We start from the raw sequence: 26,563 nt of genomic DNA, 5'->3' as shown, positions 1-26,563 counted from the left end.
CCCAAAAAGGGAGGCTGCCGAATCCTCCTGCACGCAGAAACTAGTGGCACTGGATTTGTTAAAGGTGCAGCAGGCTTCTTCGGGGCCAAGAAAGACATTATTGTGGGCTACTATTCGGAGATGGAAGGCACACACTTAGAGCACTAGTTTACGATGAAACAACAACGCCAGCTGCGTCATTGATATGGACAAAGCACCGTATCACAGTATCACTAATGAAAGAGTGCCCAGAGCCTGGGCAAGAAAAGGTAATATCAAAGCCTGGCCTACAAGGCGACAAATTGGTGGGACCGAAGATATGATTTGTGCCGAACTGTTGTGACTTTCAGGGAGGCTTAGCGGGCCCAACTCTGGCACTGTTGGCAATTGCTGCTCTACATGGCCATGAAGTGTTACAACTGCCTCAATACCATTGTGAATTCAGGCAAATTGAGAATCTATAGGGTATCGTGAAAGCGGTAAGGGGGTGAAGTAGCCTTGAGAAACAAAGAGTTTACTATGGCGCACGCTAACAGCATTTCCCAGAGACACTTGTATGAGTCACCCAACAAATGGACACAAACTGATGCGCTCTTGTTGAGCGTGTTGAACATGAAGCCTGCAAACGGGATACCATTATCAATATTCAAATTGAGCCCGTGAAGAGTCGTTATCATCATCATCATGGATTTTAGGAGCCGTAAGTTCCTGACGGCTTTGCGGCAAAGTACACTCGCTGCTGACATTCTCGCGTATTTCCTAAAATTTGCAGGGAAATAATGAAGCTTGCATTAGGAGAAGTGGATAATGACCCAGATGAGTCTATCCAATAGTGGTTCTAGTGACTCTACTGTGGATTTTAGCTCAGCGTTAAGCGGCACCGAACTCCTTGCCGATTTTTTTTGCTTTCTCATTTGCAAAAGTTTACCAGTTATCATACGCGTTCTCCTAGATATTTGTGAAAAAAAGGCAGCAGATCTAACCAGTAGGAATCTATATACAGCAAAGCTTTGGGTGAGTGGATTAAAGAGTCGAAACGTGAGTACAGGCAGGCGCGCACACAGACACACAAACACACACACACACACACGCACACAAGCGGGGGCGCAAACAAATTATTACAATCCTCTCCTTAAGCGGAGTTGCCGAATACTAGTGAGTACAACGGGCACCTTAAACGCATAATGGTTTCAGAGTCAGCAATGCGCATACGCAAGTATTGCAACTGGAAGTCCTTTCTATCCGCAAGAAGCGTTTAGTTCCTCATTATTGTGCAGTCTTGCTGGTCCTTTTACAGCGAAGCTGTATACCTCTCGTTGGTCGGAAAATTTCGCGGCGTAAACACGAAACTCCAGGCAAACACTTGAAGGCAAACGGCGTATCTTTCTTTGCAATCAGGCGTGCAGCATACATATATGCTGTATATACAGGGTGTCCCAGCTATCACGCAGCACGATTAAAAAAAGAAGAGGAACGGCGTTACGCGAAGCAAACCTAGTGCGTATTATTTCTAGTGGAGTGCAGTAGCCGCCAGTAATTTTTTCGTTGCTGAGATTTAATTAGGTAATTAATTATCTAACTCGAAAATGTACTGCCCTAATTATCAAAGTGTCAATGAGAAAGTTGTAGGGCAACATGAGAAACTACTGATACAGCTTTCTGTTGATCAATACGTGCCAAATAAAAGTGTTTTTACGAGTGTGCAAGGAGCCCGCGAATACACGCACAGTGCCTCGAGCGACCAGTAGCGCGGTAATTCTGCCTGTATTCGCAGTCTCCTTTCACCCTCGGAAAAACACATTTATGTGGCACGTATTGAGCAACAGAAAGCGGTATCGGTAGTTTCTCATGTTGCTCTACAACTTTCTTATGGACACATTGATAATTAGGGCAGTGCTTATCGAGTTAAAGAATTCATTACAATTAGCTAATTAAAGCGCGGCAACGAAAAAATTACTGTAGGCTACTCAACTGCATGTACTGGAAACAATACGCACTAGGTTTGGTTCGCGTAACGCCGTTCCTGTTTGTTTAAATCGTGCTGCGTGATAGCTGGGACACCCTATATATATATATATATATATTTAGTGACGTCACCAAGCTTTCATATATAAAAGGGAGACCCGTCCAGCAACTCACTCAGTTCATTCTAAGACTGCCATGGGTAGACCACGGAAGTTAAAGACACCAGAAGAACAGCGTGGATACAATGATCGACCATGTGTGGTGTTTGATACAGCTTCGCTGGATATTCACGTTCGCAGGGCAGGATGGCGGCGAAATTTTTTCTCTCGCACGGCCGGCGTTGCTGCTGCCGCAGATGCGCGGAGGGGAGCGCCTTCTGGTGGTGGTTGAAGGACCCCAGCGGCGCGCTCGGGGCGTGTACTCCGCTGTGATTGGTTGGCCTATTCGGCAAGAGGACAGCCGGGCCGCAGCCATGGTCACGAAACCCAGCGAGGCTCACAAAGAAAAGCTTCGCTTTTAAAGTTAATGTATTTATTTTCGACTATAATGAACGTTGATTTTTCATTACCCACTAAACTCATTAAGCACAGGTTCAGAATTATAGCCAGCGCATATACGACTATTTGGGATCTGCTAGAAAGTCGTGCAGTAATTTTTAAAATAAGTTGAAATAAATCAGCAATTTGTGTTGCAGACATTCAGGGCAGTTCACATTTACAGATAAGATATGGTGTTCAGTCGGTGTTACACAGGCTAGCGCACAAAAATAGTGAATTTCTACTGAATTACGCATACCACGTAAGAGCAAGAAAAAAAAAACGCTTCGCAAGACTAAGACTCGAACCCTGGTTCTTCGTAATGTGCACTTACAGAAGCATGCCTCGTAACACTGATCCACTTCACAAGCGGAGTCTAGAAATTTCTTTGCTACGTACCATTTCCCTGGCTTCCACAGCGTTGCGCACTATGCATGCAAGGAAGTATATGAATGTTTTGAGAGATGAGGAATATGATGAGTATCTGAAATCAGTCATTACCGTGCGAAATATTTCATATTTGGTATATGTTTTTTTAATTATGTTGACAGAATGACGAGGAAGGCTCTATCCAAGTGTTTCTTTTTCTTTATTTTATTCGAATAATGCGCCTTGAAATTTGTTCAAATTGCGCGAGAAGAGTGGCACGGAGCTAAGAGTTGTGTTTCTTCACGCCTGGTTTGAAGAATTACGTTGCATCATCGGAGATCGTTAGTCACATTCCCTAGAATGTCCGCTGCTGTGTCCACTTCTCCGAATGACCGCTTCATTCTTTCATTGCAAGTTTTAGGCAATACACAAAAATGTAAGCAGCGAAGTCTACTTTGCCGCAAAGCCATCAGGAACTTACGGCTCCTAAAAATGATGATAATGATAACATAAAGTGAAACGCGTTAGCACTGGCAATGTAACATATGAAAAAAAAAATCTTGACAATGGCGAACTTAGCTAACGTGCGCTATCTGACGTTCCGAATTATTTCACACAGCAAGAGTAGTCTTAATGCTTGCTAACTTCTTGAGTCCTGCGGCTGGTGAAAACTATAGTAACCACCCTTCATTCTCGTATTCAACATAGACCCATAAGTATATAGAACGCTATATAATTTCAAAAGGAGAAAGTAAAGGTTGCGAAATTATGAACAACTTACGCAGTAAGTGGCTTAATGTTTTCTCTAATAAATTGCAAGGAACCTTACCGTAAGGATTCAACCTCTTTGGTGTTGCAGCACTTCTGAGCAGTGTAGCTACTGATAAGAGGCAGAGCGTTTGTAGAAGCTTCATTGGAAATAACCGGCCAGAATTATATGTTGGTTGGTGGAGTGATAAGCCCATACCGGCATTAAACGGTTCATAAATTTCTGTCGAGCATTATGCAGCATGAACAGTTAAAGCATAAGGAATTATGAGGTGGAGTTCGCCGCAATCAATTAAACTACATACAATGCACTAGTGCACGCCTGTAATGACGGCATAAACGCGATTGCGAAATCTTCCGGCTATTGTTAAGCGCGTGGTCACGGTTTCGATGTCTATAAATATAGCCAGACTCAACTTGTAGTTAATATATATATATATATATATATATATATATATATATATATATATATATCCTATACATCGAACTTTTTTGGCGTTATTGTGCAGATGCATGTGCACGTCCGGGATAGTGAGGTACAGGCCTCACTAACCCGGACGCATGCTGCGTTTTAAAACTTATGCAAATCTTTTGTGACCCTAATACTAACAACGCCATCAACCTGACTAAGTTGAATGCAGGAATAAACAATGGATATTCATATAAATTTAGGAGAAAGCAGAAGCTGCTTTTGATGTTTTAAGATTTAATTTTAATAATGCTAGTAGCATTCTTTTGGAACCTCTCCAAGTTTGGCCTGTGTGTTTACGCCCCCGCCGATACTATTTCTCTCAAACTTGGGTCACTGAATAGTCTATGACCAAATCAGTAGATCATCGCACATATGTGGCTAGGAAACCGGGTTTAAAGCCAACCTTCGGAATATCTTGGGTCACGGGGCACATAAATTTAGATATGTGATGATCTTGAACGTACCTCTTTGCCGCCTAGTTTGGACTAGGTATTTATCACTGGGTATCTGCGTCTTTGCATTGACTCTACAATGTGCTAAGTGTGGTTCAGCTCAGTTCACTTCAGTTTATTCCCATAAATATTCCTCCAGAGAGTTCCACGGACGGTTGTCAATCGGGGACGGTAGTCAATCTAGTCGAGGGTGGTGCTGAGGACTTTCCTTTGTGTATTGAAACGACGACAATCACACAGACGGAGCACTGTCTTCTCTTTGCTACCATCAACTTCACATTCTTGGCTTGCGGCCGTTCCGGTGAAAGTGCGGTGGTAGGAAATGCGAGCATATGTCCCTATGTACATTGTGTGAACGATGGCGCTGTAAAATACCTTGTGAAACAGGGATAGGATGGAAATGTGGCGGCGAAGAGCAAGGGTTGTTATGGATGATTCTGCTAACGTGATATCAATAAGATGGACTTAACCTGATTGCATGCATCAGAAAAGATTCGAGGGAGTTTCTCAAATATTGGTGATGTGGATTCCATCCATATGGCGGACGCGTATTAGGCCTGATGAGTGTTTTGTAAGCCGACAGTTTTACGTGTTGGGGAGCCTGAAGCAAGTTGTCTTTTACAAATCTCATCGTTCAATTCCTGGGTGATATTACGTTAACAACATGCGTGCGCCAAGTTAGGTCATGTCAGACTGGGTCACCTGAATATTTTAATGAATCGCGGTTTTCTATGAAGACGTGGGGTACTTTATAAAATAAGGAAGGGGGTTACGACTGTGGGTGAAAGAAATAGATTCACATTTACGCGGGTTTAGTGTCTTGATTCAGCGCTCGCACCATGTCTGCACATGGGCAAGGGCATCTTCGCATGAACATGAACATGAAGGGCATCTTGGTGGCAAGTTTTATTGTTAGTTCGATAACTGACGCAATCGTCGGCAAACATGGGAATTTCACTGGTTATGGGAAGAGGTAAGTCAATATTCTATATTAAGAATAACAGATGTCCGGCTACCGATCCTTAGGGAACGCCTGATGTTACTGGAAGGTAATTGGAACTTTTGTTGTTAGAAGGAACAAATTACGTCCGATTGGTTATAAAATATTTTATCCAGTATAGTAGGTTAGGATGTATATTCCCTAATATATAGTTTACGTATTAACAGCGGATGAGGTACTTTAGCAAGTGATCTAGGTTAGCGCGCAAGTCCAAAAAAAATGTGGCCCGTTGTGTCTCACATGAGACACAACGTGACAGATTAAATAGTTAACCGAATCAAGAGAGGCCATGATTAGAAAGTTAATGGCATGTTCAATTATTTTGTAAGGTATGCTTGTTAGGGAAATGGGGCCATAATTTATCATCAATTTTAAATGCGTAAGCATTTGTATGCATACCGAACGAGGAACTTGTCCGTCACGTAAGACGAATGCAATGGATCAAACCCCCCTAAGCAATGGTTCATACCCCCGCAAGCAATAGCTCATACGGCCGTAATCAAGCAAAAAAAAAAACGCAATAGCTCATACCCTCGTAAGGCAGAGGCTACAAGCGCTCAGCCAAGTGAAGGAAGCAGTGTATGCATTCTCTGAGGTCACCAGTGCAATACACATAACAGCATACATTTCAATAAATAACAAGCTCAAAACACGCTTGCAAACCATCAATAAAGCATTCCCCTGTCAGCAACAGTGATTTTATTACCTGATTTGTAGAGTGGAACGGCTCTTTCGAATTTCCAGTGTTCCGGTATATTGCCTGAGGAGAGGGACTCAGAATACAAGGGTAACTCCGTAGATGGCGCTATCTAATAAATGACTTTGACGCCAACTTGAGTCACTGGATATGTGTTATTTTTTAATGAACCTCTTTCGCGCATGTTGGGGTAACATGGTATCTGCCACTAGGTATAAACCTTATTCAGGCCAACTTGGGTCTCTAGATATGTGCTATCTTGTATGTGATTCGCTTCGATAAATATAGAGTTTTAGAATAGGGGGCCCAAACGTTTCCGGGCCCCAATGAAATAGCGTCGACACCACTGCGCATGCGCGAGACGCACACTGCGTTTGGGTTTTGCATTGGGCACGCCATTTCACTGATTTAGCGGGAGCCCAAAAAACTGCCCCAAAAGGTTTGCGTCAACAAACATGGCGGCACCCGTAGAAGCGACGGCTCTAACTGAGTACCAAACGGCTCGATTCGTGGTAACGCGTGAAGTGCGCAAGCTAGAAGTGACTGCGGTTATCGCTTTCTTTCAACTAACGTTTGTAATGAAGATTGATTCATTAGACGCCGCTGATTCCGAATTCGATTGTCGATTTTTTGGCTCGTAGGCCTAACGTGGATTAGCTTGGCTTGTGAAGGCACATGAAGTTGGTTACTCAAAATTAAGCGCAACAAATCACTTGCTGCTAATCGAATTACCTCTCAATTGTAGTTAAACGCACAACCACGAAAGTCAAAATTACTCTTCTTATCATAAAATGGTATAGTTTATTTTAATATTTATAATCGTTTTTATTTGACACCGTAGTGGCGCTGCGAGCGCAAGACGCTATTCACAAACGCAAAGCCCTATTCCAAAACTCTCTAATGTCTTTGACGCCAACTTTAGTCACTGAATATGTGACAGTTGGTATGTGCTGTGTGTCTTAATTAGGCCACTGAGTACGTACCCCCTTTTTAGTGAACTTCAATGTGGTGGCGGTGAAAACACAATTCACTTAGCAAAGAGAGCAGAACGCGTCCGCAGCCCTGCTAGACGGTCGCAATATTCGCCGATTCTTCAGCCGTCGCTAAGCGGCCGCTTCCAAGGCCTGGCTGGCAACCATAATAAATGTGACTGCTCATTGGACCTCATCCACCACATAATTGGTGACTGTAGACGTTCAAACCAAACAGGATTCAGGAATGGCTCAGAACAGCCTCCCACCGCGAGCCCCTCCTGTAGCCATAGACCAGCTGGAAAAAAAGTTTCACCCGCGGAAACCGGAGGGTCCTTGGTGTCTGCAACTCTGTGACTCTGCCATCTGCACAGACCTGTTGTGTGAAAGGAAGACGCGCAGCTATGCGTCAACAGCGTGTTATCGCAACTGCGGTGAAACCGGCATTTTATGTGAATTTCCGCCAAAGTTTTCTCTCGGTTTGACGACCCGCTGCCGGACGAGAGCATTTCTCACGGTCTCAAGGAAGCATTCTTACATTTATGAGGTGTAGCACTTCACTATAGATTACGCGATACGCCAGAGTAAGATTCAAGGGCTCAGGCTTCTGAATGAGCCACTCAACACACGCCCTCTTCGCCATCGGCACCTGGTGCAAGCTACGTCATTGATGAGAAATCGTTAATGGATGACAAATATTCCGTGGCATCGACACCACAGGAGACACGACTGAGAGACGATATGGCTACTGCGCCTTCCACATCTCGTTAACTCGATGACGACAAACAAATTTCTGCCGCGCTGACGACCTGGCCCAATCCGCATTTGGTGAGCTCACTGCTTGTCAGCGGCTATCCCCATAAGCCCACGCTAGCGCCTACCACGGTGCCGACGAGCATCGGACCGAATTGCATGGTATCCCCGGTCCAAGCACTAGAGATCATGCAGTCGCCAGCTGTGCCTTCGTGACTCGTCAGACTCTTGCTAGTGATCTTAATTTGAGTGAGATCCCACACAACACGACGGTGAGACTTGTCAGCCAGCTGTCACGTCCACTTCGTTCCCGTCCTTCCGTGTCCTTCCCGTGTCCCTCTTGCCTTCCAATCCGACGCACCATGAACCGACACTCTCACAGCTCACACATCCCAAAGACACTGGCTTAATGTCGGCAGAAGCAGAAGCCTCATCGGCTCACACCGCTCGGTCCCGAAAACTCGGGGTCAATATGAAGCCAACAGCCTCGCTGCTTGCAAGCACAATACCACCTTTTGTATCCCGTTGCGACGAAGGTAGCATGCTGGCAAGCCTGGTACCGTCCTTGCGTGCTTGCTACGTTGATCGCAACATCAGCGGAAAGCAGCATCGATGCTGCTAGCATATAGCTCGGAAGCGCCGTGGTGTCCCAGTGCTTTAAGCAAGCTTATCGGATCGTGGGTGCTACATTTCCAGCACCACTCTAACCCCGTCGTTCCGTCGCTGTCACTAAACACGACGCGAAAACAAATTTTTCTTTGGGCATACACCAGCGGCATCCAAAGGCACCAAGAATGCAGGAACTGCAGCCCGCAACACGAATGTGATCGTCTCTGCTCATACAGAAGTGCAGCAACCAGTGGGACCACGTTTTTGAGTCTAAACAGCAATACCCCACCACCTACCACACTTTTGTACTGCTGCACTCCCCCAGCCAGTGCACTGGAGTCTGCAGTGCACTACCCCACCACAGTGAGTCGTGTATACCTTCAGCCTCTACCTGTTTTCATCTGGACAGCACTGACTCGCCCTTACATTGTAAAATTCTGGACTTGACTGTACATAGGGTGCATAGTTCCGTAACATCATCGTCACTTGTACACAGTTTCCGCGTGCCTGCATGTACATATTCTTTGTCACGACTTAATTTCGCCCCAACATCAAGTTGGCACTAGACGGGGGTCCCATAGTGGTCCGCTAATGTAGTCGCGATGAATATAAGTTCATTCGAGAAACGGAGAAGAGCACGCTCGGCACCTGGCTAAACGGTCACGATATTTGCCGATTCCGCAGCAGTCATCAATGCGCCCGTCTTCAAGGCTATGCCGCCTCCTTGAAGAAATGTCATATGCCACAAGCACATGTGATGCCAGTATGGGTCAATCAGTTTGTAGTACAGAGTATTTCCTGCTATTCAATGAACCTCTTGGAGTCCAAAATGACTCAGCGGGTATTTTGCCACTGGGTATGTATCTCTCTACAAGAAACCTGTTTCGTATAATCAAGGTCCAACGGATAGGTGTCCCTTGGTATGGCCACCTTTCATGATATTCATCATAGAAAACAAATAACTAACAAATACCCAGAAACAATAAGATGGATTTCTAATAGCATTAATGTCGCGAATCATGAACATAGAAAAAACATAAAATAGAACATAGAAGGATGATGGCACCGCCAATTTTCCTTAAATTTCGCGCAGGAAATATCATTTGCTTAACACACATTCCGTGCGAGTTGTAACACACTTAGCGTTTTCATTGGCACGCAGCCTATTCACATATTTTACTGGTTTGCAGGCGGGATATAGTCGTTTCGTATGTCATCACGTCGTCCCTGACAAAGCACCGTAAACTTCTCAGGGTCATGTCTGAATTTCTGTCATGCGTAACTGAAACACTGTATTTACGATTGCGCAAGCGCGGCATTATTTTTATTGCGCAATGACCACGTGCATTATTAATCTTCTTTACTTATCATTACTTCTTTTATTGAAACTATCATTTCCACCCATTTATAGTTTTCCAAAGGCAGTTATTGGGAAAAAAACCAAGTTTTAGCACTCTCTACAACCGTAACGCCAGTTGTCATTTCCAGATGCCTGCTGCAGAAGATAGTCAGTGTGCAAAAAATACCTGCTACTATCACACTTGCAACTCCTCAGTCACTTAAGCCTTTTATTTTCAGCTATTACGTTAGCAAGTCTGTCGTGTTACAGCCTATCATGGGCGCTATGGTTAAGGCGCTATCACCCCAACGTGTCGTGTTAAGGTGCTATCACCTTAACACGTTGGGGTTCGATTCTTGACTTTGGAGGCTGTAATATCTTTTAAGGTGATTTGCGGTCTAACACGCTCAGCGGCAATAAATAGGTGTGGAGATTTGTTATGTGCGCTTAATTTTTTTTTACTAGACCACGTGTTGTACAATCCACCTACTTGCAAAGTGTCTGTCTATAAACGTTTCGAAGCGTTCAATTTGGGTCCAAAGCATGATTAACTTGCGCCTGCAGCACACCACATAATGTAGGCACCGCGTGTAGAATTTGATCACTATACATTCATTCCATGTTTTCACTCCGACTACACGGTCCATGTTCATTGTGGCTAAACTTAAATGTACCAAGCGGCGTTAATTAGTCCTTCAAGCTTACGTGGGTTTAGAGTGCATTCAGCAGTTCACACCTTTTCTGTGCACGAGTAAGTCTTCGTGAAGTGCATCTTGGTGGCAAGTGTTATTGATAATTCGATAAATGACGTAACCGTCGTTAAACATGCAAATTTGGCAGGTTACGTGAAGAGGTACGTAATCATTCTGTATTAGGAATAAAATATATCCTAGCACTGATCCTTGCAATGGGGAACATGGGAAGTTACTGGAAGGTAATTGAAACTTTTTTTTTTGTTAGCAGAAGCGAATTGCGTCCTATTTTGGTTAGAAATTCTTTTATGCAGTATAGTACATTAGAATGTGTTTTCAACAAGATAGTTGAAGTATTAAGCGCTGATGATGTACTTTATCAATTGCCTTAGCAAAATCGAGAAATATATCGTAAGTTGGTTGCAGTCTAGGTTAGCGCTCAAGTTTTGCAGGAAGGTAGCTAATTGTGTCTCGTGTGAGAAGTCCTTTCGGAAATCATTATGTGACGGATGAAAATGGTTACTGGAATTCGAAAGGAATCACCAGTGACGTAAATGCCAACGTTATGCAGTATAGTACGTTACTATATATTCAATAAGAGAGTTGAAGTGTTGAGCGCTGATGACGTTCTTTATCAAAAGCTTTAGCAAAATCCAGAAAACTAGCGCCAGGTATGGTGGTTGCTGTCTAGGTTAGCGCACAGGTCACGCAGGAAGGTAGCTAGTTGTGTCTCAGATAAGAAGTCCTTTTGAAGATCATTATGTGACTATGAAAATAATCACCGGAATCAGAAAGATCAAGGCATGCGAGTAAATGAAGCGTCCAGTTCTTGACACAGTCTTCTTCGTTTCCTCCGTGCTTGCAATGAAAGCGCATGATGCATGTGCGCTTAGCAACCCTGTGTTTCAGCGGATATCGTAGACAGTGATGGGGTGTATGACAAAACATTTTGGTTCCAATTTTAGTGGACACGTAAGCGCTTTCGCAGCTCATCACGCCTTGCCCAAACAATGTTAGCAGCGAGTAGGGTGCTTGAACTACAAGCGGGGCGAGCAATTAAATGGGATCATTGATTCAGTTGCCTATCACTCTGAAGGTGTAGTTTGTGATGTTGATGCCTCAGTAACTTTCGTAGCTGGGATGCGAGAGATAAACATTTCTTTCGGGTATATTTATGTCCCGTCTTTAAACGCTTGAAATTATGAAGCCTCGAATGCGGAAAACACAAACTAAATGCTGTTAGCACTTACCTTATTTGCCTCCCGTACCTTCTTGTGTTTTCTTTGTGAAATAATTTGGGCTGGTCATAGATAAACTTTTCCTCATCAGCATTATTTTGGCAGTGGTAGGTTCTTTGAATACAAGTGAAAAGAAGTTTTATTTGTTTGCCTGATATGCCCATTCCCCAATCCTGGCCAGGATCTATCCTATAGCGACGATTATAAGGTTTATTTATAGGAGTATACATTTTCTTCTCTGGTGTTTCTAATTTGGCGGCTGAACTGTGTTGCGCCTGATGTCTGTCTTATAATAGGCATATAATGCAGCTCTCCCGCAATGCCATAACGTGAAAACACAAGTCAGGAACACCAAACACCTGTGATGTATGAGCGGAGAACAGTTTGTTGCCCATTTGAATTAAAGCTGTTTCCACTCTTGTATTTTTAGATACACAAATGTTATCGGTATTAATACATACACCATTTTTATTTGTTCTCACGCCAAACGATGTCATTCTAATGCTTCACCTCTCTCTTTCGCATCCGCTGGAGGAATAAAACGTTGCAAGTGTCTTTCGTTGCGGTACGAAGAACTCAACTTGGGGAGACTGATCTGGAGTACAAAAAAATGTTTAGGTTCAAGGCAATGTGAGCGGCTGTACGTGCCAAATGCATAAATGGGTCTTATTTATTGTAACACATAAAGCCCACATATATTAGCCTCACTTCTGTTCAAGTACATGTACTTTTTTAATATTCTTAAGCACAAAATATCGTTTACAATTCGTGCTTTTCTTTGCTGCTTCAGCTAAATTAACACAACCGATCGATTTTTGGCATTTTGTAACTATACTGAAGAAACAAACTCAATGGTCTTTACACAATGGAATGTAGCCTATTGTTTTCATGCACTCGTTCACAGACTACAATACAATTAATTGTTTTGGAACGCCCGAACACAATACAAATATTGTAAATAATGATGGAATTGGCTAAAGCTCGACATAATGGTGGTTCTCCAATTGTAGACAAAAACAAAACTTGCACTGACAGTATAAATGTGCTAAACGGAACTCACGTATTCATGGCTTTGTTAGCATGATATACACTTTCAGGAATGACGAGAGCAATCAAAATAATTAGTGTTACAGAACTTTACTGTGCCTGCAGCGTTGAGTTCAGCACATAATTGTGGTGGCTTCAAAAGAAGTGTTTTACAAACTGTGACTAATTCCATCCAAATTGGTCATGAACATTTTTTGGGGGCTCTAGGATGACCCAACTATAAAAATCACAAGTGACGTCATTGCCCCTTACAACCTTTGACGTCAAACTTTAAACTATGCACTTGTCTCTTCGCACTCATTCTCTTATCGGTGCGAAAAGACAATTTTTGGCCTGGGAGGTAGCCGAAGAAATCTTCTCGCATTCAAAACCCGGCCTTAAGAGTTAAACAACGTCCCTCTCGTTTAAATAGATTAATGAGTCAATCCTTCTTAAAAAACATTAACAAGCAGTAATGACAGCTCGTTCTGCTGTCGCAAAAGTTGTTTTACATAAATTACAGTGCCAATGTATCTGACGTCATTGAAAAAGTAACTTTCCAGGAATTTTTTGGAGACAGGTTTATGGTAGGTTTGGCACTACTAAAAGGGAACACGTGGTGAAAACGTTCAATGCTAATTCAATCGGAAGTTAACTATATGCTAATTCAAGCGGAAGTTCACATGCTAGTGCCTCCTTTAATTCGCCTGAATCAAAATTTTAGCCACAATTTACGACCATCAACGTTCTGCATGCCGTCATATATGTTTGTATATCTTCCACATAAATTTATGAAAATAGACTTACATCATTAAAAATATAATTCTTTCCTTTAATGTACGCCACAATGCGTGTCGTTGAGAGCTTTGGAAATTGTTTCTTATGGATTTAGTTTGTAAATTTACTAAACTATGGTAGGTCAAGGTCAGTTTACCATTAGAATTTGACTTTGTAGCCTTACCGAAAAACTGGATGGATTTTCACATTTCTATGCACATAGAAGAAGATGCATATTATGTGTTCCTGCTACAAAACCGTGTCTAGTCGGGGCCATGCGTTGAGACAAGCACTGAAAATAATTTCATACGGTTCGCCGACGTTGCGTAACTAGAGCAATGTACTTCACATTTTCTACTTTATCAGCTGCTTGCGCTACTTGAACTGCACAAACTTGGCGATGTATGGCAACTGTGTATAGCTAGTAAGTACAACTGTTTTGATGACGAATTAACCTCTCGAAATAGTTGTGGCTCGGCGAGGGGTTGGCAATTTCGAAAAGAAACAATGTTTTGACTGCGTTTGACATACCTTTTGACAGACCGTATGCGGCAGATGCCTCTGTCAGTCAGACAATAATCTGCATGACACTGAAATATTCCGACTTAGAATGGGGCAACTCTTTAATATTGGGGACAACCGAACAGCTAGGCCGACGTTTCTCGATCTGGCATAATGTATTTTATTAGTCTTGTAGCTCTGGAGACATTGTTTAGTTTTATTGTATTATCGACGAAACCTGGAATGCTGCACCCCACAATGGGGTCAAAACTAGCACCACATATTGCCATTCCTGTAAGGATCTTGTCTGCAAACAAACATCTAATGACAGAGCATAAATTCGTTGAACATGAAAAAGAGTATTACAAACTACATTATAAGTACATATAAAAATTATACAGTACTGCTAGCATCCAATGTCTGCCTTCAAGGTTATGTTGCAAATGTTTTAGTAATGCTGCATTATAGAAAGGAAACAGATGTTCTTACAAGTCTTTACATTAGTCCGCACCCTTGCCGCGTTTGTTTCTGTATTTCCTGATTGTCCATTTTGTTGAATAAACGTTAGGCCTAATTGTAAACAGCACTGTTAGTCTTCCAGAAATCAGGGAGGATTTACTTTGCCAGGACAGATAACTTCATTTCCGTCAAGTGGAGGCGCTCCCACTCGTAGTGCAAACGTCTTGTGGGAGCCTTATTGGCTCGGCTAACCATGTGAGTATTAGAATATTCATACAAACGCTAGTGATCACGTTACTAAGAAAAATGTTTACCCTGGGATAGTTGACACTGTCCTGCGACGGAACAGCTGCTGCGTCGTCTGTTGTTTAATAGACAACACTCGCCGGTGGACCGACTGCTGTGTCTGTGAGTTTGAGTTCGCTTGAGAGAAATTCGGTGAAGATGGCGATGACATTCCGTTACTTGGCTGATGCTGTGTGCCCTGTTGTGGAATTGTTGATGTCAGTGAGCTACTCCACGGCCCTGATGAAGAGTGACCATTCCATTGTGGTTGCGTTAGCTGATTCGGAAGCTGTGGAATTGCTCCATTAGCCGGCTGCACCGCTGTGTTCTGCGGCTGAGCCACTACCGGAACTCCGCTACCGGTACTCCAAGGTGACTGGTTGCCCGTTTGTGAACTTGAGGACGCCATTGGGGCGTTCTGAGCCTGCAGTGAATTTGTTGGTAGATTTCCACTGCCCCATGGCTGCGTGCCTTGCGGTGGAATGCCTGACGACCCTAGAGTGCTCCATGGTTGCATGCGGTGATGTTGGCATGGTTCCTGAACCCGACTGTTGCAGCGCTGTGTTTTGGTTGTTCGTAGGTTGTGCCCCATTCCATTGCTGCTGTGGGCTCTGTGGTTGATTAGGTGACGCCATTTGGCCACTCCATGGCTGCTGTCCAGGCTGCTGAGGATATGGCGACAATGTACCAGCACCTTGCTGCTGCTGAGGATTGAATGGTGGAATTCCGTTACTCCACTGTTGTTGCACTCCCGGTTGTGACACTGCCTGGCCATTCCATGACTGCTGTCCGGACTGCGCAGGAAATGGTGACACGCTCACAGGGTTCTGCTGCATAGGTGGAACTCCAGAACTCCATGACTGCTGCGGTCCCTGATGAGAACTTGTTGAAGCCGTTGGGTTATTCCATGGTGGTGGTACCGTTCCTTGACTCGATTGCCCCGGGCTGCCTTGTTGCTGATTTGATGGCGGTATTCCGCCGTTCCAGGAGTGTGTGTTCTGTTGGGGAGGCATGGGCCTATTCCAAGTGGACTGCGGGGTCTGCTGTGTAAACGGTGGTACCCCTCCGGTGCTAGATTGAGATGGGTTGTGGTGCGACGGGCCACCGCTTCCAGGAACCCCCAATGGTATTTGAGAAGGTCCTTGAGTCTCTGCATTTGTCACAAAATAAGTGCGAGAAATGTATCATATATGAGATATATAACGCCACGTAGTAGCGTCAGCAAATGTTATATCATAATATAACACAAGATATGTCCGATATCGCCCATACCAACTTAAAGGTCATTGGCACCTAGCATCTAATTATGGTTGCATTATAATTTAAAGGAATGCACATTGATTGTCGAACACATCACCAGACGGTCGAGATATGTATTGTTTGTCATGAATCATGCACACGAAATAAAATCACCGCCCAAGCACTCCGTACAGATGGTTAACCAACGAAGCTGAAACGTGCGGCCTCGGTATTTAGCAGTGGGTTAATGCCGACGCTGTATTGAAGCGTTTCTCAATTATTGGTTACATGTTTGTGTTTATAGTGGAACGCAAGCGCCAATGGCGGTGGATGCTGCTAACCACGACGCCGAGCTAACGCGAGATATCGAACGCAGGCGACAACGGCGAGCCGAGGAGGAAGGCGTTGCGGGCAGAGCAGCGTCAACCTGGCAATGGCGCGGACGTGTTCGCTAAAGACGTCACTAACGGTGCTGCCAATGGCGCGCGCGCTTGGGTGCGACGTAGAAAACGACGTAACTGACGGCGCAGCCAATGGAGGCCTTTATCAGGACATCGGACGAACGGATTTTGGCTTCGCCTAGCCATATACAGCTTTGCTGTAAAACAAGCGTAAATATTTTTCAATGCATCGCTATTTTTTCCATGCAAACCAACCAGGTTGGGCTTATTTCTACTGAAAACTCCTTCTGATATTACTGAGTGCTTATTGCCATGGCTGCTGTACCCGACTTCTGATGCTCCACAATCTGGCAAACAGGCTACCACGTAAGCAAGAGGACAGCATCAGGTTACTCCGCCGTGCCCTGACACCAACTGCTAATGCTAAGGAGCGCAGCTCTCCAGCTGGCCCAGCCACGCAACACGTGCACTTGACCTGGAGCACTATCTTGATGCTGCGCTACCTTACATTACCCACTTACATTACACACCTTAAATTACGCAATATGCTTGCATATTCGCTTGAGGCAAGACGAGGGTTGCACGTTTAGAAGAAAGAGCTCACCTTTACTTAATCAAACCATTGAGTGTCGAGGGATATGGCATATTTTGGTATCGGCTCATGGAATACCTTCTTTTGTACTTCCTAAATACGTCATTTTCTCTTTCCACAAAAGAAGCATGATATATGCCGTGTCTTTATTACAAAATAAAAACTTAACACGCGCCAATAAATTGCGTTTCCCGCTCATATTAATCCCATACTACGCACAGTTATTGTGTTACACCTTGGAAGAGCTCTACGCTATTAGACACATGAGCACAGTGGTGAACATGTTTTTTACTCAATAGAACTGCGATCAACGCAATTTAATGGCTTTAGTAATAGCTTAGAGTGATTTAGGGTTCTGCTTTTTAGTAGTACGTCAAATATTGGATTTACGTCTGCGGGGGCTACATTTCCACGGAGTACAAATGCAAAAACACTTGCGTATAAAGAAGTCGTTGAACGTTTGTTTAGATCACTCAAATGCATTGCCTCTCATTGTTCCAAAGTATTGGTTCGAAATGTTAAGCCTTACAGATAAAAAAATTTCAAGAGAAATTCATAGCGTTACGCGCGTCCCCTACGTAAGCCACATGATAATCATTAAGCTTGACCTGACTATAGTTAGAGCCTGCTATTATAGAAGCAATCAGCAACAGCTGCTCGAGTTTCCTTAGTGACCAGTGTTGAAACGTCGCGAACGTATCTTGGAGATCCACGTAACCAGCTCTGTTAGGTAAACGTGAGGAAGCATACATTTGGCGTAGTTTCTACATTGAGCTACCGCCGTGTAATCTAGGTCATTAAAATAACATGACATGTCGCTAAGATCTTCTCAGAGGTGTGTTTTCTTTTCGTTTTATTTATTTAGTACATACTGCAGACATTTCGGTCCAAGCAGAGGGGCAATAGAATGTATACAAACAATAGTGACCAAATGTGCAACAAGCAAGTACGAATTTACGCAATTTTAGTCACACTGTATCTGTAAATTGTCGTTCCAGTCTGATATTGTTCGGGGAAAAAAGAAAATTTAAATGTATGATTTCGAGCATAATAGGGTGTTAGGATGATGCTGTCTTGCGTGCCGTGTTATTGCAGTCGTTATGTAAGTCGATGGTTTCGTTTCAAGTTTGTTGTTCAGAAGGAGGGAAAGGAATTCAAGCCCTAGCTGCTTTAGGCGTGATTGAAGAGTAGGTATAGAATTTTCGGTCATAATTTGAGACGGAAAGTCCAGTCTTGCGAATTTATGAAATTCAAATGTAATTGCCTTTCTTTGTATTTTTCAAGACACATGATATGTTACTTAGTGTAAGGTTCTCATGATATGCATGTATGCTCTAACTTCAGTCTAATAAATGAAAAATAACACAGTAATTTTACACTAGGAGGGGTATTTTTCAGTTTATGTCTTAGGAAACAGTTTGTGGAAAGAGGAACAACAAATATCATTAATGTGCATGTTCTAGGACAATGTGGAAGTGAAAGTAACACCAAAGTATTTCCACGCGTTAGTCTCCCGCAGAGCTGAAGAACCTAAAGAATAAAAAAGTTACTGGGATTTTTTAGGAGTAATAACAAGAAATACTGATTTCTCAGCGATAGTAAACATCGCCCATTCATTACACCACTTTAATAAGTTATTTAAATTCTTTTCTAGGACAATCTGATCATTCTGACAAGTTATGTAACTGTTCATAGGCGAACATAGTTTAACAATCATAGACGAACAGTCTAATTTTCATACCGTGAGTTGTGATTTTATAGGTGTCATTTATGTACACTAGCAATAGCAAAGGCCCCAAGCCACTTCCTTCGGGCGTGCAAGACGTGACTGGAAAAGTGGCCGAGCTATACTCACCAATTGTAACGTACTGGGTGCGATTCGTCAAGTAAGCAATAATAAAGTTTATGAAAATGTCAGGCATGTCAATAATTGTAAGTTTGAAGATTAATTTGTAGTGCGGAACCTTATCGAAAGCTTTGGTGAAATCTAAAAATATTAGGGGAATTATTGTTGAGACATAAAGCAAATAAGTGAATCACTGATAATTGCGTTATAGTCGAATACCCCTTCCTGAAGTTGTGCTGGATCTCTGTGAGCACATTGTTTTCAGCCAAGAATTCCTTCATATAGTTTGCCACAATGTGCTCCAAGACCTTACAGCATTGTGATGTCAGAAAAATGGGACGATAATTTTGTAATCTTAATGGATGCCATTTTTTAAATATTGGAACAATTCGGGCCACCCTCAATTCATCCTGACAGTTGTCCCGACAGCAGTGAAGCAGAACAAAATTTAGAAGAAAGCTAGCAAATCAGTTCAGGATATCGTTTTAGAAAGATGCTTGAGATTTTGTCAGGGCCACAAGAAGCTTTAGTTTTCAGGTTTACCTACATGTTGTACAATTCCAGCATAATAAATAGAATCCACATCAAATTCTTTTTTTACCTGGAAGCATAGTAATGCAAACATCTGACACTGAAAATACATTTGAAAGTACTCATTAAAATGCCGTGCTATGTCTTCGTCATTAGTAATTGGTGTGCCCTCAATTATTTTTGAAATCGGTTTCTTTTTTCCTTCATATGGTTCCACAGTTCTGTGGGACAATTTTTCATAAAGTTAAGCACAGAAGTGTTATAACCGTAACTCCTTGCAACAGTCATCTTCTGTTCGAGAGTTCTGCGCCTCTTTTATTTTAACAGGATTTCCATGGTTTTCCTTTAACCTTTTCACCTTCGTTTATGATTGATACGTGGAAGCACAGTAGGGAAACTATTTACAAGGTGTATTTACAAGGGGTAGCAAGTGGTGGCCAACACAGAAGCCAGCCGAGATCAAAAAGGCACGTCGTCGTCTTCAGATCAGCCAGAGACCGCTTACGGGTACGTCCCACTTCATCGAAGTGTCAACATGACATGAAGTAATGATCACCAGTCAGCCTCTAGAGTAGAGACTCTAGAGGCTGACTGGGGATCAATTATTCTTGTTCACTTACCAGGCTATTGATCATTAGCATCGTCTTCTGCATAATATTCTCCAAACCTAGTTTTACATTTTCTCGATCAAGGTCCTCAATCATTTTTTGCGCTTCATCCGAAGTCTTGGATAATGTCATATGCAAACCTAAACTTGTGTAAACATTCGCCGTTGATCCTCCATCCCAAGTCTTGCTATTTAAACCTTATTTAAACATCGAAGCATATAAACCTATAAATTTACTCATGACATCAATAATCATCAAGTTATAATACTTCCTTATTTGAGAAAAAGTCACAAAACTGACACCCTGCGGGGCATTCTTCAGATTTATAACGTACAAGACGTTGGTTTAAATATACTTACTTGCCCTACAAGTGCGTTGGCATTCGGCCAAAGTGGGAAAGTTGTTTCCTTTGTATGTACATCCTTGCTCCACGAAGCAGGCATCTTTCATAGGATTAAAATAGTAAACGGGAAACGTTCCAGATCCGCAACTGCTTAGGGGGCGATGCATGAAGCAGACTTCAACTGAAATGAAAATAATTAGCATTTAACAACACGGAACCCAAGCAATGTCACGACTATTATTCTCTATTATCACTTTATTCGTATCAGCAGTTCACACTAACCATAGTTTTTAGCTAGGCTTGTTTATTTTATTATGGCATCATTTTACAGCCGCCTGGGCTACCCCCGGATTGTCGAGTATAAAGTTCACAAAATGAATGGTTTATAATTTGTGATAGGAATTCGTCAGGCGATAAAGATCGTAGCTTGTCCACTTAGACCTTTCCAATGTTCTAGTGTGAGGATAAAAACGGTATTTAGACAATAATGGGCGGTGATAAAAAGAGATACTCATCGCACAACAGCGGCTAATAGCCTGCTGATCTTGTGGGTCTAGAAGGTATAACTTCAACTTTATTTGCAGAAGTCTCCTCACGAGAATGGCGATTTTCATCCTAAGTAATCCCGACAACGAAACGCATGTTTTCGCGTCGGACGGTGCAGTAGCCTGTGACTGGACCGCATACTTTCGGTAACTGCTGCAATTACGACCTAAAACGACTGTGGTGAGAGTATGGTTACTAATCGTGGCCTAATAGTTAGAAAGACGTTGAATACAGCGAGGATTACACAGACACTAAATAAAATTCCCTTACAGACGGTCTATATAGAGAGTATACATGATACAGACACCATTGTAGCATGTGGTTCATTACCAATCATAACAGATCTGTGACACGATAAGACTTCCAAACCGCCCATATATCCCGGTCCCAAAGTCCTGCAAGCAGCCGCACGTGATCCTAGACGTTTCTATTCTGGCAGTAAATCTCTTTCCCGTGACTTTGACATAATAATATCGAGACAACACAGCTCTGCCTCTCACCATTCCCCCTATCAAGAACTCGGTGCGACGGACTACCTCACCCGCTACGCCGAAACAAAAGCCTTGCCCAAAGGCAGTGCCGACGAGGTAGCCCGATTCTTCGTTGAGAACATCCTCCTGCGTCACGGTGCCCCGGAAGTCCTCATCACCGACAGAGGTACGGCCTTTACGGCAGAACTAACTCAAGCCATCCTGCGGTACAGCCAGACAAGCCATCGCCGCACCACCGCCTACCACCCGCAGACGAATGGCCTCACCGAGCGCCTAAATAAGACCATCGCCGACATGCTGGCAATGTACGTAGACGTCGAACACAAGACGTGGGATGCCATCCTTCCGTACGTGACCTTCGCATACAACACGGCCGTGCAAGAAACGACGCACATGGCGCCGTTCAACCTGGTCTACGGAAGGAACCCGGCAACGACGCTTGACGCCATGCTACCAGACGTCGCTGACGAAGAAAATCTCGACGTTGCCACCTATTTGCAGCGTGCCAAAGAAGGTCGACAGCTCGCCCGCCTGCGCATCAAGAACCAGCAGAGAACCGACAGCCGACACTACAATCTTCGACGACGCTACGTCGAGTACCAGCCCGGAGACCGTGTTTGGGTCTGGACTCCGATACGCCGACGAGGACTTAGCGAGAAACTCTTACGTCGCTATTTCGGACCATATAAGATCATCCGACGTATTGGCGCACTGGACTATGAGGTCGTGCCAGACGGCATTTCGCAATCACAGCGGCGCCGCGCACGACCCGAAGTCATCCATGTGGTGCGTCTTAAGCCTTTCTACGCCCGCTGACGAACTTAGGTACTTTGTTACTTTATTTTTTTTCTTATTACGCGTGGTTTTGTTTTCGCTTTCACATTTGTTTGTAGCATCGGGACGATGCTTTTTAAGGGGAGGGTATTGACACGTATACATGTTTTATGTTTCACCGGTGGCCGCTTTCAACCGGCTAACAAATGTTAAACGTTATCGCTCGGCGCAGGACGCGCCTGTATCGGAAGTTTCTAGAACGTTATCGATGCTTCTTTCCAATGCCTGTTTTCACCGACGCTTATGCTATCTGATTGCATGACTGACGCGAATTGTCTAGAACTTTCTGGAAGACACGCGGGCATCAGGAATTAATCTAGAACCTTCGATGACTCAGGTATAAAAGCCGACGCGTTTCGCCGCTGATCAGATTTTCGACGATCGCCGACTGTGTTCGCCGCTATCGTTGTGCTTTGAGTGTACCTTGATTTTGTGGGCACAGGTTCGCCCAATAAACAACCAGTTTCGTCGTACACAGTTTTACGACTGTTTTCTTCAGCGTCACTACTACGTGACAATATACGATATCACGTCTAACTGCGAAAGAGTACAACACTCATAATTGTTTATCTTCAACCTCACCGTCTCCACAGTAGCTGCAATTATTATGGTGAGCACCCCAGCAGAAACATGCGCTTCTTCTTCAACCTGACGCGCTGCTTGGCGCAAGTTGCGGTGCACGTAGAACCGGGCAAAGACATTCGTGGTGTAGCATTGCGGATACCACAATTTCAATATGGAGCTGGTAAATATAGACATTTAATACTATCATTTTCAACCATAGCAGAAACTCAACCTAACAGGTACGTTTATTAACGCCATAGCGGTAAGGGCCCCGTGTGGCAGAAAATCCGGCGTCGACAACCGACGTCGGCGTGCGATGTCGGCGGGTGGCGGAGAAAATCATCACCAACCACACAGGCCCTCGGAATATATTAAGGTACATGTATATGCCACGCCGGCTTATATGACATGCGGTATATGCGGGTTATATTGCCACACCATTCTATCATTAATGTTACTCATACCTTGTCGTCCATTCTTGGCAAAGCTATTCCTCGGAATTCTGAGAATGGCAATCCACAAAGAAATGTCATGAAACAAAACTGCCACAGCGCATGCCTTTTATGTCAAATCTTTTCAGACTCAAATATTAAAAGTACGAAACTAAAACGGAAGCCGGAAAATTATGCATTTTTTTGGCGTGGCTGTGCAATATCTCCGGTATCGCCCTACGCAAGAGGCCGCGTTTCTACCAGAAAGCTCGCCTTCGTGCATAGCGTTCGCCGCCAGTGTCTCCCGGTAACCATTGCACTTGCCTAAGCTGCAGTTGTCGGAAAGCGTGAGAAGCAGTCAGGGATCTTTGAATGCTATCGCGTTCCACTCTTAAAAGCAAACCTTAGGGCGTCCTCCAACTTTTTGCACATCTTTTACTGATTAGGTGTTCAACTGGCCATCTGCTTGCTCTTGAGATGGTTACAGCGGGAAAATAACGATTGCACGCGTTTCTTCTGTCTTGGTCAGCACCGTGCGATACATGTAACTGTTAGCAGTCTGTGCGCTTTAGATTGCGGAATAGGCGCAATTGCGTTGGTGTAGGCCTGGATCATCATACCTTTGGATGCCAGAGCGTCGCAGTCTCCTACCTTTAAGGGTCTTTCTACGTGTGGGGTTCGAGCGCCACGGTGAGAGCCCATAAAGGGATGGCACGGCTGCTATCGAGTCCCTTCCCAGAGCATCCACTGCTTCTCTTCATTTAACTCCGCCTCAGTGAAGCCTGTATTATCTTCATGACAGTTGTAGCACCCACCAAAATTCTGACTTTACGTGTCAAAAGCGCAATATAAATATGAGTGGCACTGTGTTGTGTGCTCCGGAATTATTCTAACCATCTGAGAAGCTTTATATTGCACCTCAGTCTAAGTACTGGAAGCTTTCTGCATTTCACTTCCATTGAACTGTGGCCGCCCCTGCCGGGATTGAACCCGCGAACGCCAGGTAAACAGACCAAAGCCAAATCCACTAAGCTATCGTGCCGGCTCTTTATAGTACGTTTTGTTTTAATTGTTTTATAAATTCCTTCAAAGGATCTGGGAAGCGCAAGCAGGTAAATGAACAAGTAGGTGGTGTAATGAGAAGTATTGAGGTACACCAGCAACCCCGATGTTTCGTACTATGGCACTGATTTATATTCACTATCATGGTAGACCCATTTTACATATAATCAGAAGAATACTTTGCGAAGTGAAAATTAGGGACCATAAATTAGGGACCTCTAAACAAGGGAACTAGTTCGTGTATGAGACTGGTCTCTAATGTTCTGGCATTTTAAGTTTTACACACACAGGGAAAATAATTGAAACGTTGGCGTTTCGTGAAATTGATCGTTTCTTCCCTATTGGCATAGGTCAATATTAATGTTTGTACTTGGCAACGGACTGGAAGCTTATAGGACCGAGATGTAGTGCATTTGACAGCCGCTATTTTCCATTGCAAGATCTAACCAAGCAATCCCAAAGCATAATCTGCAAACATGTAAAAGAATAATGCGAGCCCACGTAAACTAATGACGCAAGCCCATTGCGTTCCAGCTCTGAAGTGTGAAATTATTTTATTATTTCTACGAGGCCGCGATGCATAAGCGAATGTAACCAGTTGCAGAAATGACCATATTGAAGTCGTTATTATCCGGTAAGGGTCCGTTCATGAAGTCTCTTACCTAAGTGATATTGAGTCTTTCAGGGAAAAGCAATACAGGAACAAAAAAATTGCTTACTGCTTCTGCAATTCTCGCTGCATTCCATGAAAGATGAAAATGGAGCCGCGGTGAAGCATGTTGGCTGGCACAAATTTGTTTTTCGGTCGTATTGATATCTGTACGATCCACATTTCGTAGAAGCCGGTGCTGGTGAGTAGACTTGGCATCTTCGATCATCAGCTGCGAAAAATGGTTTTCTCGTTAGTATCCCTCTTTAAAAAGAAAAAAAATCAAAATTTAGGCAAAGCGCTTCCGGCGAAATATATAGTGGTTTACCGTGCAGCGTTGCGTTTATTTACTTCCTCTATAAGACAGTGTTTAATGATATCCGTAAGCAGGAATATCTTAAGGTGTTGCTCTAATTCTGTAGTTTAGATCTCGACAAAAAGGTTCTTGCGTGTTCTTATTTTGTAAACACTCACGGGAAGAGTATTACGAAAATTAAGTTTTGTGTTGTTTCGTCTGGATTTCTTAAAAACGAAATGGGCTTGTGGGAAGGAATATTTTCCTAATCGCATTCGCAAGTCCCCTTTTTTGCGGGGCGTTAAAAGTGAAGACACTTTAATTGAATGTGCGGATCTTAAATATATAGCCAATATAAAAGATTACACACCCAATATACCTCAAATAAAAACGAAAAAGAACAAAATTATATGTAGTTCCGCCTAAACAAATGGCTTCTAAATACCGCAAAGAACTGCGACTTTGCCGAAATGGCATTCCTTCATAAGGATATAGAACAGCAAGCTTGAAAAAACACGATGGACAAATATGAAGACAGGATGCTGTAGGTCATATCTATCCCTCATGCTTTATTTTCTTTTTGTGCGCAGGTTCCTATCTTCAAAATACGAAAGACCTGTCAATTCTATCAATACTAGCGTTGCTTCGCACTGCTTTTTTTTTCAATATGCAATGCACGGAACACACTGAAGAGTGAGTACTCATATATCTTTGTAAACTCCAACAATTCAAATTACCTGGTTGGAAAATGTTCGAAACTTATGGGTCATAGCTTCACTGCTCGCCTAAATATATATGAACGCCCAAGCATAAACCCGTATGGTTGAACATATGAAAGCGGTATGAGCAACGATAGCTAAACGATGCGAGTAGAGAAGTACGATTTTTGTATTTCAAGATATTTTGTTATTTTACTATCACTATCTGTATTAGAGCAAAGTATGGCCTAATAGCGCGTTAGCTTTCCCAGCAGGCTGTAGACAATTTAAACAATGCGTTCACTAGACCGAATAAATAATAAATAGTAATGATATCGTAATAAAATAGGGCTTAAAAGAGGTTGCATGTAGATTAACTGAAACTCACCAATCGGTCTCCAAGCGATAGACACGCCAGCTACAAGTAAAAGAGTAAATGATGTCTTTAAATTAACGTCCATTTTCATTTACCTGCAGCATTGACTGGCCCGGATGATAGTATAACTGCTTCTTTATAATAAATCGGCGTTGTGCTATATATCTTG

General features: G+C 43.3%; 2 protein-coding genes and 1 long non-coding RNA gene across 3 annotated transcripts in view; 1 reads left to right on the top strand and 2 right to left on the bottom strand.

The window, feature by feature from the left end:
- The window catches only part of LOC119465301 (uncharacterized), a 28,543-nt gene extending 24,697 nt beyond the window's left edge, over positions 1–3,846 (bottom strand). Inside the window, exon 1 of the mRNA XM_049655684.1 lies at positions 3,679–3,846. Coding sequence (XP_049511641.1) covers positions 3,679–3,814 — 136 coding nt within the window. The 5' untranslated portion in view covers positions 3,815–3,846. The remainder of the gene's footprint in view (positions 1–3,678) is intronic.
- Positions 1–26,013, top strand: part of LOC125940031 (uncharacterized) — a 27,746-nt gene extending 1,733 nt beyond the window's left edge. Inside the window, exon 3 of the long non-coding RNA XR_007463253.1 lies at positions 25,911–26,013. This is a non-coding gene — a long non-coding RNA (uncharacterized LOC125940031). The remainder of the gene's footprint in view (positions 1–25,910) is intronic.
- Positions 12,291–26,563, bottom strand: LOC119465299 (uncharacterized). Its single transcript, XM_037726100.2, has 5 exons — positions 26,407–26,563; positions 25,096–25,257; positions 20,465–20,629; positions 14,918–16,038; positions 12,291–12,435 (listed from the first exon to the last, which is right to left on the bottom strand). Exons 1-4 carry the CDS (start codon positions 26,483–26,485, stop codon positions 15,245–15,247), a joined length of 1,200 nt encoding a protein of 399 aa, XP_037582028.1. The 5' UTR covers positions 26,486–26,563; the 3' UTR covers positions 12,291–12,435; positions 14,918–15,244.

The sequence above is a fragment of the Dermacentor silvarum genome, chromosome 9, assembly GCF_013339745.2.
Source record: "Dermacentor silvarum isolate Dsil-2018 chromosome 9, BIME_Dsil_1.4, whole genome shotgun sequence".
Lineage (NCBI taxonomy): Eukaryota > Metazoa > Arthropoda > Arachnida > Ixodida > Ixodidae > Dermacentor > Dermacentor silvarum.
The sequence above is the reverse complement of the archived record's forward strand: the minus strand, read 5'-3'. Positions and strand labels throughout refer to the sequence as shown.